The 14802-nt window shown below is 42.9% G+C and overlaps 1 protein-coding gene across 1 annotated transcript; it reads right to left on the minus strand.

Annotated features, from left to right (window-relative positions):
- Positions 1-298: 298 nt before the first annotated feature.
- SPTSSA (serine palmitoyltransferase small subunit A) lies at positions 299-11349 on the minus strand. Its single transcript, XM_080921987.1, has 2 exons — positions 11155-11349; positions 299-1439 (listed from the first exon to the last, which is right to left on the minus strand). Exons 1-2 carry the CDS (start codon positions 11264-11266, stop codon positions 1336-1338), a joined length of 216 nt encoding a protein of 71 aa, XP_080778113.1. The 5' UTR covers positions 11267-11349; the 3' UTR covers positions 299-1335.
- Between the last annotated feature and the right edge of the window lie 3453 nt (positions 11350-14802).

Here is a 14802-nt window from a genome sequence, read left to right on the forward strand (position 1 = left end):
TAATCTTAGCACTTGAGCACAGAGGCAGGTGGATCTCTGTGAGTTCAAGGCCAGCCTGGTCTACAAAGAGCGTTCCAAGACAGCCAGGGCTGTTACACAGAGAACCCGTCTCAAAAACCAGAAAAAAAAAAAATTAGCACAACTTGTGCTAGAAGACACCCTAAAATCTATAGTGCCTTTTCTAATTACTAGAACTTTTATGTTCAGAGACACTAAAATATAATTACTTCATACCCAGTCCCCAGTAACCAGACACAAAATAACTACTTGACCAATATTTAACCATAAAAGAGACCGCTACATTTTTCTTTGAATTTAATGAGTTTACATCAAAAAAAAAAAAAAATTAAGTAGTCATTTTACATCCAAGGAATAAAAACCATTTTAAAAAAATACAAAGAGTGTAAGGATTTTTTAATCGAGTTTACATTTCTTTTTGGCTATGCTCTGAACAATTCATCTCATTGTATCTTATCACAATGTGTAATTGCTTTTCACAGCACCTGTGACAATCATCAAATTAACTCTTAAGCCTATACACTGTCACCTCAGAGGAAACGGATATGCCTTCTCTGAAAAGCTCCACAGTATACCTCAGCATCACACGAGACCACCACCGATCATCCATCCTCACAGGAACCGTCAAAGTTGGTTGGAAATAAGTCCACATAAGAATTTAATATCTAAAAGGTGAAATGTTCCTTGTATTAATGTTAGCAAGATCGTTACTGTTTCATTACTAAGAAACACTTTAATAGTTTTAGAGCAAAAGCTGTTAAGAGTCTAGGGAGCTAAAACAGTCCTCCTGAGGTCAAGCTTGCAGATACTTACAAAAGTAAGTAGTTCTCAAAGTATCCACCCTCCCATCCCCAAATTCTGTATTGTTTCTTACAAAACTTTGGTCAAGAGTAGAAATATATCCAGGCAGATGTATATGCCATACAATAGCAAGAACAGTAAAGCCCAACTAATGACCTTAGGTTTTAAAAATAGAAGGCAATTAAGATGTACTCAAAGTTACATTAGGAAAAGCTTTCACTGGATAATATTGAAACACTCACAAAGGTTAAGAAAATACTGATATCAAAGTACAAATGACTACAATGTTAAAATAGATAAAAGCTACTGTATAAGAGCCTCTCTTAAAATCAAAAAGGAAGAACACAGCACATGAGTCAGGATGATTTTTCCTGTTCTACTCATGAAGTTTAGTCTTTGTATTTATAAGGTTGGTTATGTTGACATCCGTAGAGCATCTCACATCTGGCGAGGTCTCATCCCAACTTCACAAGGTGGATCTTCCCCAGGAACCTCTGGATCCTGGTCACATCTTCGTCACTGTACAATTTCAAAGTAATGCAGTATTGCCATGATGTGCTGGGGCATAAAGACGTAGCCGGTGTACAGCGCCATCCCCACAACAGAGACCAGCATCGAATCTGTGTGATGGTTAAGGAATCATTTTTCCTAGTCTGTTCAAAAACTCAATTTCAGTTTCTTTCAACAACCAGCCATCTCTGGCAAAATACTCATTCACATAGTGCGTTCTTGTACTTATCAGGGATATATAAAGATCTAAGAGTGCAGAAACGGGATACTCACCATTACATTATCCTGCCTGGCCTTTAGCTTTCACCCTCTACCTACTCATTTAGCCCATGGTACCTCTACCATGCAAAGTCAGCACTAATGTCCTCAATTAAAGGTGAAAACAGCAGGTGGCTCAAAATTAAGTAGATATAGTGTTCAACCTAAGAAAGAAGAGCAGGTTGGAGCTGGAAAAAAATGGCTCAGCTGTTAAGAGCACTGACTGCTTTCCAGAGGACCTGGATTCAATTCTCAGCATCTACATGGAAGCTCACCACAGTCTAGAGCTACAGAAATCCAAATTCCCTCTTTGGATTTGGATGATGGCAAAATGCCTACACACATAAAGGGAAAAAAACAAAAACTGAAAGGGAGAAAAGGTACACAGGATATAATTATACATAATAACTTCATAAGATCTACCAAGTTAAGTAACAGGGAGAAAGCTTGTATGATCTAAGTTCTTTTTTTAAGTTTAAACTACTGCATGACAGAAGACGCTCGTCAGCACTGGGTTATATTGTCATTCACCAACATGCCTGATTTTTACAGATATGAGGGATCCACACTCAAGTCTTCATGTTTGTGCAGCAAATACTTCTCCACTATAGTATAGTATCGGTTGTAAATAAACAATGTGCTCGTTACAAACTAATATTTGCATAACAGTTCAGCTGGCAAATCTCCTAATCAAGAGTTTTTCTATGGGATGTCTGTTGTAGTTATTACTCATGAGGCTGAGAAAATAACAACTTACCCAGGGCCAAAGTGAAAGCTGTCATTAGAACCCAGAGGTCAAAGCAAGACTCTAAACCTACTAATTCACATCATGGAGCAAATATAGCAGAAAACTCTGTACTCCTTGATCTTGTTCTTTTTTTTTTTTTTTTTTTAGTGAGGGGAGGAGTGTAGGGGAGAGGTGTCTCTCTGTGTAGCCCTGACTGTCCTGGAACTCACGGAGACCAAGCCGGCCTTGAACTCACAGAGATCTGTCAGCCTTTGCCTCCCAGTGCACAACCACAGTGACATCTGAGCTTAGTCATCTTTAAACATCTACCTTTCTCTTTATCACCTTATTTCTTTAAATGAGCAGACAAGGGGTTGGAGGGATGGCTCAGTGGTTAAGAGCATCGACTGCTCTTCCAGAGGTCCTGAGTTCAATTCCCAGCAACCACATGGTGGCTCACAACCATCTCTATTGAGATCTGATGCCCTCTTCTGGTATGTCTGATGACAACTACAGTGTACTCATATACAATAAATAAATAAATAAATAAATAAATAAATAAATAAATAAATAAATAAATAAATAAATAAAATGAGCCAACAAAATGCCCACTTACTGACTCCCTGTTATTAGCAACTGACTTCCACCATCCACACCAACTACAGACATCCCTAAGATCGTCCCAGGGACTTCCTAGCAAACCCAGTGGCTACCTGGGCTCTGGCCCTGTCCTTGCTACAGTAACCGTCCTGTTTGAGCTGAGGTGTTTCTCTGGGGCTCTCATCTCCATCACCATCTCCTGTTTTCCCCTGTCCATTCTGCTCTTCTTCCAAATATCAATTTGAGGCTTGATTTGTTAGTTTGGTTTTTTGGTTTTACTTGCAGTGCTTAGGATCAAACCAGGGCCTTGGGTATTCTAGTTCACTTGCACTGAGCTTCATCCCCAGACCACTAATTTTTGCAGTATACCTATCTGCCAATGAGAAGCTTCTTTGATTCCTTCTTCCCACATTCAAATTGACCAAGACTTCCCAGTTCTTCTCCAATGCCTACAAATATGTCCCATATCTCATCCCTCTTTTCTCATCAAAGATAAATGATGGAGACAATTTTAGTCCTTACTTGTCTTGTATTTTTGAACCTACTACAGATCATAGCTCTCAGAAACAGAACAACCATCAATTCTGGCAAAGGTAAATACAATTATTGAAAGTCATCTGAACTTACCTTTAAAGGATTTTTTTTTTTAAGACTTCCTTGTCACCGGCTGGGAGCAATGACCTATTACTTTAATTCCAATATTCAAGAGGTAGAGACAGGCACATGTCTGTGAGTGAGAGGCCAGCCTGCTCTACACTACATAGTTCTAGGACTCATAAACCTCAGAGAGAGACCCTGTCTCCAAAAACCAACATCAAGAATGGTAACAAGTACCTATGATCCCAGCACTCCGGAGGCAGAGGAAGAGCTCAAGGTTACTCTGGTCCACAAAGTAAGTTCCAGGACAACATGGGCTACACAGGGAAACCCTGACTTGAACAACAATAATAAAGATTTGTTTTGTAGCTACAGGTAAAAATCTGTGAGTTCAAGACCAGCCTGGTCTATATAGGGAACTCCAGGGCAGCTAAGACTGTACAAGTGAGACGAGACTGTGTCTCAAAAAAGAAGAAAGAAAGATCAGTATTTGTGTGGCCAAAAGAGGGCAATAGATCTCTTGGCACCAGTTGTGAGCTGCCCAATGTGGGTGCTAAGAATTGAAACAGGACCTTTATAAAGGCAGAAAGTTCTCTCTTAACCACTGAGTCTTCTCTTTAGCCCATTTTTAGAGGGAGAGAGGGAGAGAGGGAGAGATGGGGAGGGAGAGATGGGGAGGGTGGGAGAGCTTGTCAGACACATGCATGTGGGGCTCAGAGGACAACTTTAGGGAATCAGTTTTCCTCCTCTACTGTGAGTTCCAGAGCTCAGGCTGTCAGACCAGCACTGGAAAGTGCTCTTTACCACCACCAAACCTACAACCCACCCCCCACCCCCTCCCTGAGCCAGGAGCCCACGTCATCTGAATTTAACTACATGGTCATAAACTGCTTTAAATTTTTAAACAAAATTAAAACCTTCATAAAATTTCATCTTTATATTCCGCAAAAATGTTCTATATCCTGATCTCATTTCTACTAATCTCCAGGAATAATGAATAGCATTACAAAAAGATGTTTCTAAACTAAATTTCAAAATTACTCTAAAAACACCCTGAAGTCTTCAATAATGAGAAAATACTTAAAATAGATTTAATTATATATTGACACACTAAGTAAAAATATAACAGTATAGAACTTCTGCTAGACTGAATAATTGCTTTTTGTTTCTGTGCTAGGATTAAAGGCACGCTTCACCATGCCCAGCTAAAAGGTTGGCACTTTTGATCTGTAGTCTCTTGGGGACCAGCAAGATAGATCAATAGATAAGGCATAGTGCCTGACGACCTAAGGTTTATCCCCAGTGGATAAAAAGAGAGAACTGACTTCCAAAATCCACCTACCCTCTAATCTTAACACACAAACATATATACATATTCATACTAGGTATGTATATAACTTTTTAAAAAGCTAGAGATCTTATTTAGTCCAGACTGGCCTGTGTCTCATTTAGCCCAGGCTAGCCTTGAGTCTTTAGGTAGGATGACCTTGTCTCTACCTCCCAAATGCTGGGATTATAAAGCAAGAACTACCACACCCTACTACTTTTAACAGGTGACTTTACAGATCTATGTAACTTTAGCTGAGTTCCAACAGCTCCAGTGTGCTGAACTGAGTTAAATATTCCCTGGGGAGGAGGAACACACTTGGCACCACTTAAACTGGCAGACCCTTCCTTTTATGCTAGTTTGGACTGTTGGTTTGGCTTTGTTTGGTCTCAGTTTGGCCTGGGTTTTGGTTCGTTTATTTATTTGTTGGTTTTGAGTCAGTGACCTCAAGCTCTCCATCCCTCTGCCTCAGCCTTCCAAGTGGTATATCAGCACACCTGACTCAAAGTGTTAGCTTGTACCAACACTGCCAGGCACTGGTGTTAATAGACAGCTGCAAGGCTTGGAAACACATGACTTCATCTCCTTAATCATCCTTACAAAGAAAGGTAAGTATGTACCATTTAGAGCGAGTTGGTTACAATTTCCTATCTGGTGCTTAAATGGATCTGTGAGTCTGTCCCAATTCTCTCTAAGTATAAAAACTTTATACTGATTGATAGGCTAGGGAAATAGTACAGCAGGTAAATCAATACCCACCAATCATGAAGATCCAACTTGAGATCCCCAAAACTCACATAAGGATGGGGACAGTGGCACGGGTCTGTAATCTCAGAGCTTCTCCATCAAGATGGAAGGCACAGACAGGAGTGTCAAAGTAGAAGGCAAGGGCTACCCTATGAGGTTGTTCTCTGACCTTCACAAGTGTGCCATGACATGTGGGCATCTTGCGCACAAGAACACACATATAGTTTAAAATGACAATAAAGTATCCTCAACACTGTAGAGCACAAATAGTAAGTCCCAGAAACAGCATGTCCAGAAGCATAGTCCTGCCATCCTGACCGGTGTCAAAAACTCTACTATAAAAAGTAGACACCTATCTGAGAGCTGATATGAGAAACAGGAATCCAATCTGCTTTCCAGCATCGCTAAATCTGCTCTTCAAGGGGTGAACCTTTGCCACTCCAACTCAGATCTGTTTGGCATTTCCCACAGCTACCCCCTGCTACCTAAGTGTTATGATTTATACTATAATCCTGGAATGCCACTGATCTTGTCCTGGGGTCCGAGAGAGAGAGAGAGAGAGAGAGAGAGAGAGAGAGAGAGAGAGAGAGAGAGAGAGAGAGAGAGAGAGAGAGAGAGCCTCCTCTTTCTTCATTAACATTTTAGGATCCCATTTATTTGGAGAGGACGCTTCCTTACCACACCTCAATCACCCTTCAAGTCATCCATTGGAGACATACACCAAGGAAAAAAATATGTAAACCTATCTGATTATATCAGACACACAAACAAGACCAGTGACATGCAAATCATCTTTCTACTTACCACACCTTTATAGTTGCTTATTTATGTTCTTGTAGCTATACAGAAGTCAGATTTATAGAGGGGCCTCCTTTGACTAGGATACAACCCCCAAAGCTAAAAACCTAAAAACAAAGAGCTGATCTCTGCCACTGAGTTTTAAGTGTTGTGAGCAGGACCAGGCCTTGCTGAGCCTCTGCTCTAGACTGTAAGAAGCCACGCTTTAGAACCAAGATGTAACATGAACTGTAACATGGTGTTATACCCATGAATGAAAGCAATGCAACCAGGCATGTGGGCAATATACTTTTAATCCCATCACTCGGGAGGCAGCAGCAGGTGAGTCTCTGAGTTAAAGGCCAGCCTGGTCTACATAGCAAGTTCCAGGACAGCCAAGGCTATACAGTGAGACTCTTCTCAAAAAAAAAAAAAAAAAAAAAAATATTCCAGAGGAATGTAAAACTATATATAGGTATTTAGCTGTTTCTTTAAGAGAGATCTCCAACTAACCATGAGCTGATAAGTGTTCAACTAGAGAAGAAATAAATAAATAAACAAGCTAGCCACAGCACTTATTCCAACAACTTTTCAAAAATCCTAAAACAAAGGCAGGAAATGCTTTAAAGACAAGCACCATTCATCAGAAGCTAACACACTGCCCGCCCCCAAACAACAACACCGCCCTCACCATTCACAGGACCTGGAAAGCTGGGAAGCAGTTTCTCTCCAGAGAGTTGGGGAATCTGTATCCCAGAGGAAAGCTCTCTCTGCTTTACTCCAGCACAGCGAACTCAATGCTGAGTGTCTGATCACACTGCCCACATCAGAAAGCTTTCTAAATCATTCCAATCTTTCTTCCTTCCTTCTTTCCTTTCTTCCTTTCTTTTTGTTTTTTTAAGACATGGTCTCTCTGTAGCCTTGGCTGTCCTGGAAGTTCCTCTGTAGACCAAGTTTGTGTGTGCACTAGTGCCTGTGCAGAGGACAAGTACTATTGGGAATCTGATTCAGAGCACTGGGCTTAGCAGAATGTTCCTTTCACACAGAGTGCTTAGCAGCAAGCACTTTCACCCACCTCTCCAGCATCGGATGCATTCTGTTGTTTGCAGTTTGTCATTTCACCTGGGACGGACCTATTTTCCTTCCTTCCTTCCTTCCTTCCTTCCTTTCTCCTTTTTGGGGGAAAACAATTCAGATCCCCCTAGAACTGGATGGAGTTACAGACAGATGTGAGCCACCTTGTGGGTGCTTAGAAACTGAACCTTTTGTCCTTGTGAGAGTAGCAGGTGCCCTGAACTGCCACACCATCTCTCCAGCCCCGCATCTGTTAGGGAAGCAGGATTAGAGGGCAAAGACCGACAACCTTCAGCAGGAAGCTTCTCTCAGCTCAGCTGCTGCAAAGGCAGAAGTCCCCTGACTTCTATTTTAAGAAAATTAGAAATTAGCATCTACAGAACAGCTCCCAGAGACACATCTCCAGGCTGGTCCAGCCCTCAGCTGATGGCACTGTATCCCAGGAAGGATCTGAGGCAGCCTTAGGTCCCTGCCACAACCAATATTTCCACTGATCACCATCCATGTATTTCTAATGAACCCAAGGCAGGCTCCTGCCATAATGAACTGCCTACCTGTGCTAATTACATTGTCCCCCAAGATGACAATGATTGTTTCTGTTAAGGCTTGCTTAATATGGGCTGAAGAAATGGCTCAGTGGCTAAGAGCACTGACTGCTCTTCCGGAGGTCCTGAGTTCAATTCCCAGCAACCACATGGTGGCTCACAATCACCTATGGGATCTGAAGCCCTCTTCTGGTGTGTCTACATAAAATAAATAAATATTTAAAAAAAAAAAAGGCTTGCTTAATATGTTTGAACAGGTTTACAGTGGCCTGTCAAAAATACTGTTTTCCCATGAAACCCTATTATTTGGGGATTGTTCAGAAAACACATAATGCATGCATAAACATAATTTATGAGTGAAACTTCTATTTTTAACTTCTATTTTTCTTTCAAACACATCATTCCAACAAATACTCTGCCTAGTAGCTCTGAAACACAGCTTTTAATCATTAAATATGAACACCTCTATTCTTTAAAAAAGAAAAAGAAAAGACCGGATGTGGTGGTGTACGCCTTTAATCCCAGGAGACAAAGGCTATTAAATCTTCAGAGATCAGGGCTAGCCTAGTCTACAGAGGAAGTACTAGGACAGCCAGAGCTACACAGAGAAACCCTATATTGAACCCCCCCCAAAAAAATTGGCCCAGGTGTGGTGATGTCTTCTTTAATCCCAGCACTCAGGAAGCAGACGTAGGTGGATCTCTGACTCTAAAGCTATGTAATGAGTTCCAGGCACCATGAAACACAGAGCAGAGGTCAGTTCCACCTAGGACTTTCCCAGACCTTAAGCACTGTCTTCATTATCTTACACAGGAGTACAGCTAGTAGGTGTTTAACGTTCCCAATACAAAGGCAGCGTAAAACAAACCAAAGCTTAGAAACTGGGAGGAGAGGAGACAATCTCCCAGGAAGCTAAGTCAGTTAAAACAACCAAACACCTTTCCCTGGGCCACCAGGTCTTGCCATTCTCCAGCCTCACACTCATCTTCCTCAATCTCATAACTATACAGTTCCTGGGGACACAAAGCACCTCTAACACAGAAAACAAAGGATAATAACTAACCTGGGTGATGTCTTCATTCAGATAACAGGTATCTGGCACAGAACCAAGCCCCGTCTCCAAAAAGAGGCACAAGTATTAATATCAACACATTTGTTGTTGTTGTTTTGGTTTGGTTCTGTGTTTTCTGAGGGACAGGGTTTCATAAAGCTAAGGCTGCCCTCAAACTCACATGTAGCTGAAGCTAGCCCTTAACTCCTGATGCTCCTGAAGCTACCTCCCCAAGCACTAACATTACAGGCAAGCATGCACCATCACACCTAACCATGCACACAATTATCTGAATAAAAAAACAAAAGGCACTTTTTTTTTTCTGATAAAAATTAAAAGTGATTTTTTTTCCCCTTTGGAAACAGGGTTTCTCTGAGTACTCCTGGTTGTTCTGGAACTCACTCTGTAGACCAAGCTGTCTTCGAACTCAAGAGATCAGCCTACTTCTGCCTCCAGAGGGTTTAGAGAGGTGGGCCACTACGGTCTGGCCCCAGTCACTATATCTATTACAATATAGCAAGAAAAATCTTAACACTGTTACCACTGTAGCATTTATCCACACGCCAACAAATGTTTCAAAGCTTACAGGTCTACACTAAGCTCGACCATTACTCTAACTTAAAGAGTTTCACTTCACCCCAACACTGTTTCTTTGCCTGCCCGCCTTCTCTCCTTCCTTTTCCTTTGAGTTTTGCTATGTAACCCTAGCTTGCCTGGTACAGGCCATGTATTATGTAGCCCGGGCTGCCTTGAACTCCCAGCAACGCTCTTGAATCAGCTTTCTGAGCATGGTAATCAATCGTGAACCATCACACCTGGCTTTCATTGTTATTTTATGGGGCTTTGTCAACATTAACTGTAGTAAGACAATTTTCAGTAAAGATTAACTGCTACTCAGAGTGAGTTCCAGGACAGCCAGCAGTACACAGAGAAACCCTGTTTCAAAAAAAAAAAAAAAAAAAAAAAAGACCTAGTAATTAATTAATTAATTAGTTGATTATCTGCTACTATTGAGAAGTTCCGATTAGGCATGAATTTAAATATACATTTTACCTGACCTACAAAATCCAAAGATCAAACTGAAGCTACAAATAAATGATTTGGGAAATCAGCAGGCTTTCTATTCAGAAACCCCAGATATGTGTTCTGGTTGTTCAACTCTGGGTTAGGAAAGAAATGCCCATAGTAATAGTCTTGCAAGCCGCTAAAATTTTTCAAGAGTCAGCTCCAAGTCATGCTAGTTCCATATTAGCGCCCTTAATAAAGCCTGCAAAGAAGCTCTACCTCAGTCATAAGAACGCATGTGTGAAGGTGTTCCTAACAAAGCTAAACCTCAACGGGAAGCTGAGCCTGGATGAAATAAACATGTGGTTTGAAATACTCCTTTTATATTAAGAAGAGGAGAAGAGGGAAGGAAAAAGAATGAATTGTTAGTACTCAGTCTACATGAAAATCAGGGTAGCGGCATAGATATTGGGTGAAAACAAGCATCAGACTTCACAACCTTGAGCTATTCGCTGGAGCTGTTAAAATTGGGCGAGGTAAGAAAGTGCTCGGCAAAGTCATCACTCAACAATTCTTAACCGTTTATAAACTATACAGCAAAGCAGTTTGAAACCCCATTCACAGTCTTTTCTAGGCATAGCTTGTCCCTGCGATGCAAAGAAGCCATAAATAAAACACACTTTTTAAACTGCCATTTTGAAGACTAAAAGGCCTTCCAGTAACTTACAAACTGCTTTCCAAAACCGTGTGGGAGTGTCACGACCACGTACTCACAACCTGGTGAACTGGTTAGAGTTCTATCACCGCTCCAAATCAGGAACAGCTAAGGGTTAAAGACGCCCAAGCCCGAAGCGATTTGCTCCACCAGAAGTAAGCCTGCCTCAGACAAGACTAAAGGAAAGACAGGCGCGGCCGAAGCGGGGCAAGGAAGCATCAGGGGAGACGTCGCCCTCCCGACTACTTGCAGAAATCAGGATGTCTCCACTTTGGGCAGGGGAATTGCGTCCAAGACCCCGATCTCTCCGCTGTTCCACCTCCCTTGGTCCCAAGATCCCCCCCCCCCAACCCGGCGCGCGCACCCCTTCCCGCCCCGGCCAGGCTAGGCCACACAGGATACTGAATACGGTTCGCTCCCAGGGCTCCAGCATGTAGAGCGCAGTGACCAGCAAGTACTGGTAGTAGAACCAGGACATCTGCTTCCATGCTCGCGCCAGCGCCATGCCGGCCATGCGCCTCCCGCGATGCAGCAGCGTCAGGCCGGCCCACGGCCCGCTCACCTCCTAAAGCCCCAGGCCTTGGGGCCCGCCCGCCACCACCCTGCGCCCATTGGTCCTGCCGAACCTGCGCGTCACCGTGTACGCCCAGCCCCGCGCGCACCCGAGCGGCCACCGCGGGATCCTCCTGGCTTGCGCTTATTGGCCAAGCGGCCATTTCGCGTGCTCCTGTCCCGCCCCGCGCCTTGCCCAGAGCGCGCTCCCCTGGAAACGGTCTCGATTTAAGTGCTGGCTCTGCATCCCCACGCGCACGCGTGGCGGTTGCAAGGCCGACATCAGTCCCCACTGGTGTCCATGCGAGGACGTGCCATTAAAAGATCGGATTCTTCAGCCCAATCCAGAAGGGTTCCTCTAGAAGCCAGTATGTGTAATATCTCTCCCACCTCATGAATCCCTCTGGGCCAGGAGATTATAGGGCTGGGTGAGAATGCAACCAAAGAGTCGGGCATGCAAATAAACTCTGTCCTCTGCAAGAAAGAACGAGGGATCAAAAAGAATGCGGATGCCAAATGACACCCAGCCAAGGAGATGTTGAAAACTGTACAACTGTTCATCAGCTCCTCCCTTTCCCCAAGCACACACATGAAAACGCACCTATCTCGGATACACACACACCAGTATTCCTTAACCTAAAGACAAAAGAATTGGCCATAGACAGTTGCCAATATTTCGATGGCTACACTTAGGAAACAACCATGTAGGCCAGGATCAAGAGAAGTGTAATTGATCTAGAATGTTCTAAAGACAGCTTGATGTCAGCCATGACCTGTGTCTCCTAAAGATGCACTCCTCTGATTTGTCGACCTGCAGCAGCACCCCCTGTATTGCACTCCTCCAACCCCCATGCACGGTCTGCTTGTGAAGTGACATTAAATGGCCTGCAACTTACATGTCTAAAAGTTTCCAGCCTACGGCTTTAAATTTTTCAAGGGTGACAGATGTTAACTTAAATTCCTTACCAGAAAAGACCTTACAAACAACAATAAACTTGAGATCTGCTTCTATAAAGCGCCTAGTCTACTAGAGAAGGCAGTCAAGCAGACGACAGTGAAGTGTGTTAAAGGTTATCTGTGTGGTGTGTGAGTCCTGGATTGGAAGGGTAAAGGTTTCTGGGAAACAGTACTTGAACTAACTGCTGAAGGAGAAGTGCTCATGAAAACGTGAATGCATTAGAAGAGGGTAGCAGGTGTTCCAAGCACAAAAGAAACAGCTACGGGAAAGTCTGGCCTTTGGTTCCAGGACAAAGGATCCCACTAGTCCAGTGAGTAAGCCAAAGCCATTACGCATTCTCAGACCTTTAGTTGGTTTTTGGTTTGGAGACTATGTTCTAGTTTGTTTTTCTGCTACTGTTGGGGGTGGGGGAACTATGACAAAAGAAAAAAGAAAAAACAGGTTTGGTAGGAGTTTTATTTCATCTTGTAGGTTACAGAACATCATTGAGGAAAGCCAACGCAGGAGCTCAAGGCAGGAGATTGAAGCAAAAACCACAGAGGAATCCTGCTTAGTAGCATGCCCTCTCTGGCTGGCTCAGCTTGCTTTCTTTCTTCTTTTCTTTTTATTTTTTTAAGACTTATTATATATGAGTACACTGTAGCTGTCTTCAGACACACCAGAAGAGGGCATCAGATCTCATTACAGATGGTGTGAGCCACCATGTGGTTGCTGGGAATTGAACTCAGGACCTCTGGAAGAGTAGTCAGTGCTCTTAACCACTGAGCCATCTCTCCAGCGCTCAGCTTGTTTTCTTAAATGCTCCAGGCCCACTTGCTTAGAGATGGCACTGCCCACAGTAGGGAGGACACTTCTGCCACAGACCAATTTGCTATTACAGTTCCTCAGCTAAGGTTCCCTCTTCTCAAGAGATTCTGGTTTTTGTAGAAATGAAAACAAAACAACTTAACCAATATACAGGGCCTCACTATGTAGCCTAGGCTAGCCTTGAACTCACAATAATTCACCTTTCTTAGACTCCTGAGTTCCTACAATTACAGGATGCACCAACCACAATGAGCCTAGACTATCTTTCAGATACATGATGGTAAAAAGTAAGCTCAGAAACCAAACTGGATCTGAGCTGAAAGTTTCTTTTTTGCTAGTTTTCTCTCCCTCTACCCACCCTGCCCCACCTTGGAGATAGGGTTTCTTTGTGTGGCCTTGGCTGTCCTAGAACTTGCTCATTTGACCAGGCCAATATCAACCAGGCTAACCTCAAACTCACTGAGTGCTAGAATTAAAGGTGTGCACCACCCCTGCCTGACTGCTGACTATCTCTCATTGTGATATATCAAAAGATATAAACTGCTGAGGGAGACAATTTTCCAGGGGTCCTACCCAGTTATGAACCCTGTAAGCTGCCAGGCAAGACAAGCTCACTGGTATAATAAGGGCATAACTGTTGGGAACAGAGGGGGGTGATCAACTGCTTTCTAGCAAGATTGAAGGCCTGCACCACAAGAGAGAATTATTCTGATACTGTAAATCTGGTCAAAAGCCCATGGCTGGGGAGGTCATATGCCCAAGGAAGCAATCTATTACTGTTGTTTGCTAAATGGGCTTCTAGTTAAACTGGCTTTCAATAACAACATTCATAACCAGCCTTGGTTATAGAAACCTTGGTTTATAGGGAGTGTGATTAAAGCAAAGATTTATAACTAGTTGAGGTGCTAAGAATATGTTAAGTGTTCAACATTTTTTTAAAAAAGACTTACTTATTTAATGTATGAGTGCTCTATCTGCATGTACACTTGTGTGCCAGAGAGGATGTTAAATCCATTACAGATGGTTGTGAGCCACCATGTGGTTGCTGGGACTTGAACTCGGGACCTCTGGAAGAGCTACCAGTACTTTTAACCACTGAGCCATCTCACCAGCCCTGAGTGTTTAGCCTTAAATAAAGCATCTACATCACCCACTCCAAGACTTTGGAACATTGCAGAAGAAGGGAGAGAAATAATGTAAGAAGAGCCAGAGGATAGTACAGAATTGTGTGGAACTCTGTCCTCTGTACATGAAAGAGGAACTTCTCATTCAAACCACCACAAGTAGGTAGTACCTAGTGAGAGAAGTCATCTGGAGCATGTCTTAGAAGAGGTACTAGACCCTGGCACTTTCCTCCCCCAACTCCCTTTCTCATTCCCATCCTCCCTCAGGGACGTTTGCTACATTGTTACAGGTCCAAAGCAATAAGGCCAATCAGCCATGGACTGAAAACTCCAAAACTGTGAGCCAAAATAAGCATTCCCTCCTTTCATATTGACTGTCTCAGGAATTTTGTCACAGAATCAGAAAACAAATACAATTAATCTTCACATGGGTGTTACAATTTTGAATATTAAAGAATACTACCAAATTTCTGAGCGTTATCAATGTTATTCAATTCCAATAGAAATTAGAAGGGAGTTGTCTATTGTCAAGAGGTACCTCCCATGCCTGCTATACATGAGCCTCACACCTCATCTTCCTTCTTTGTTCCCCAGCCCAGGCCTCCCTCT

This window comes from Micromys minutus (genome assembly GCF_963924665.1).
Source record: "Micromys minutus genome assembly, chromosome: 1".
Taxonomy (NCBI): Eukaryota; Metazoa; Chordata; class Mammalia; order Rodentia; family Muridae; genus Micromys; species Micromys minutus.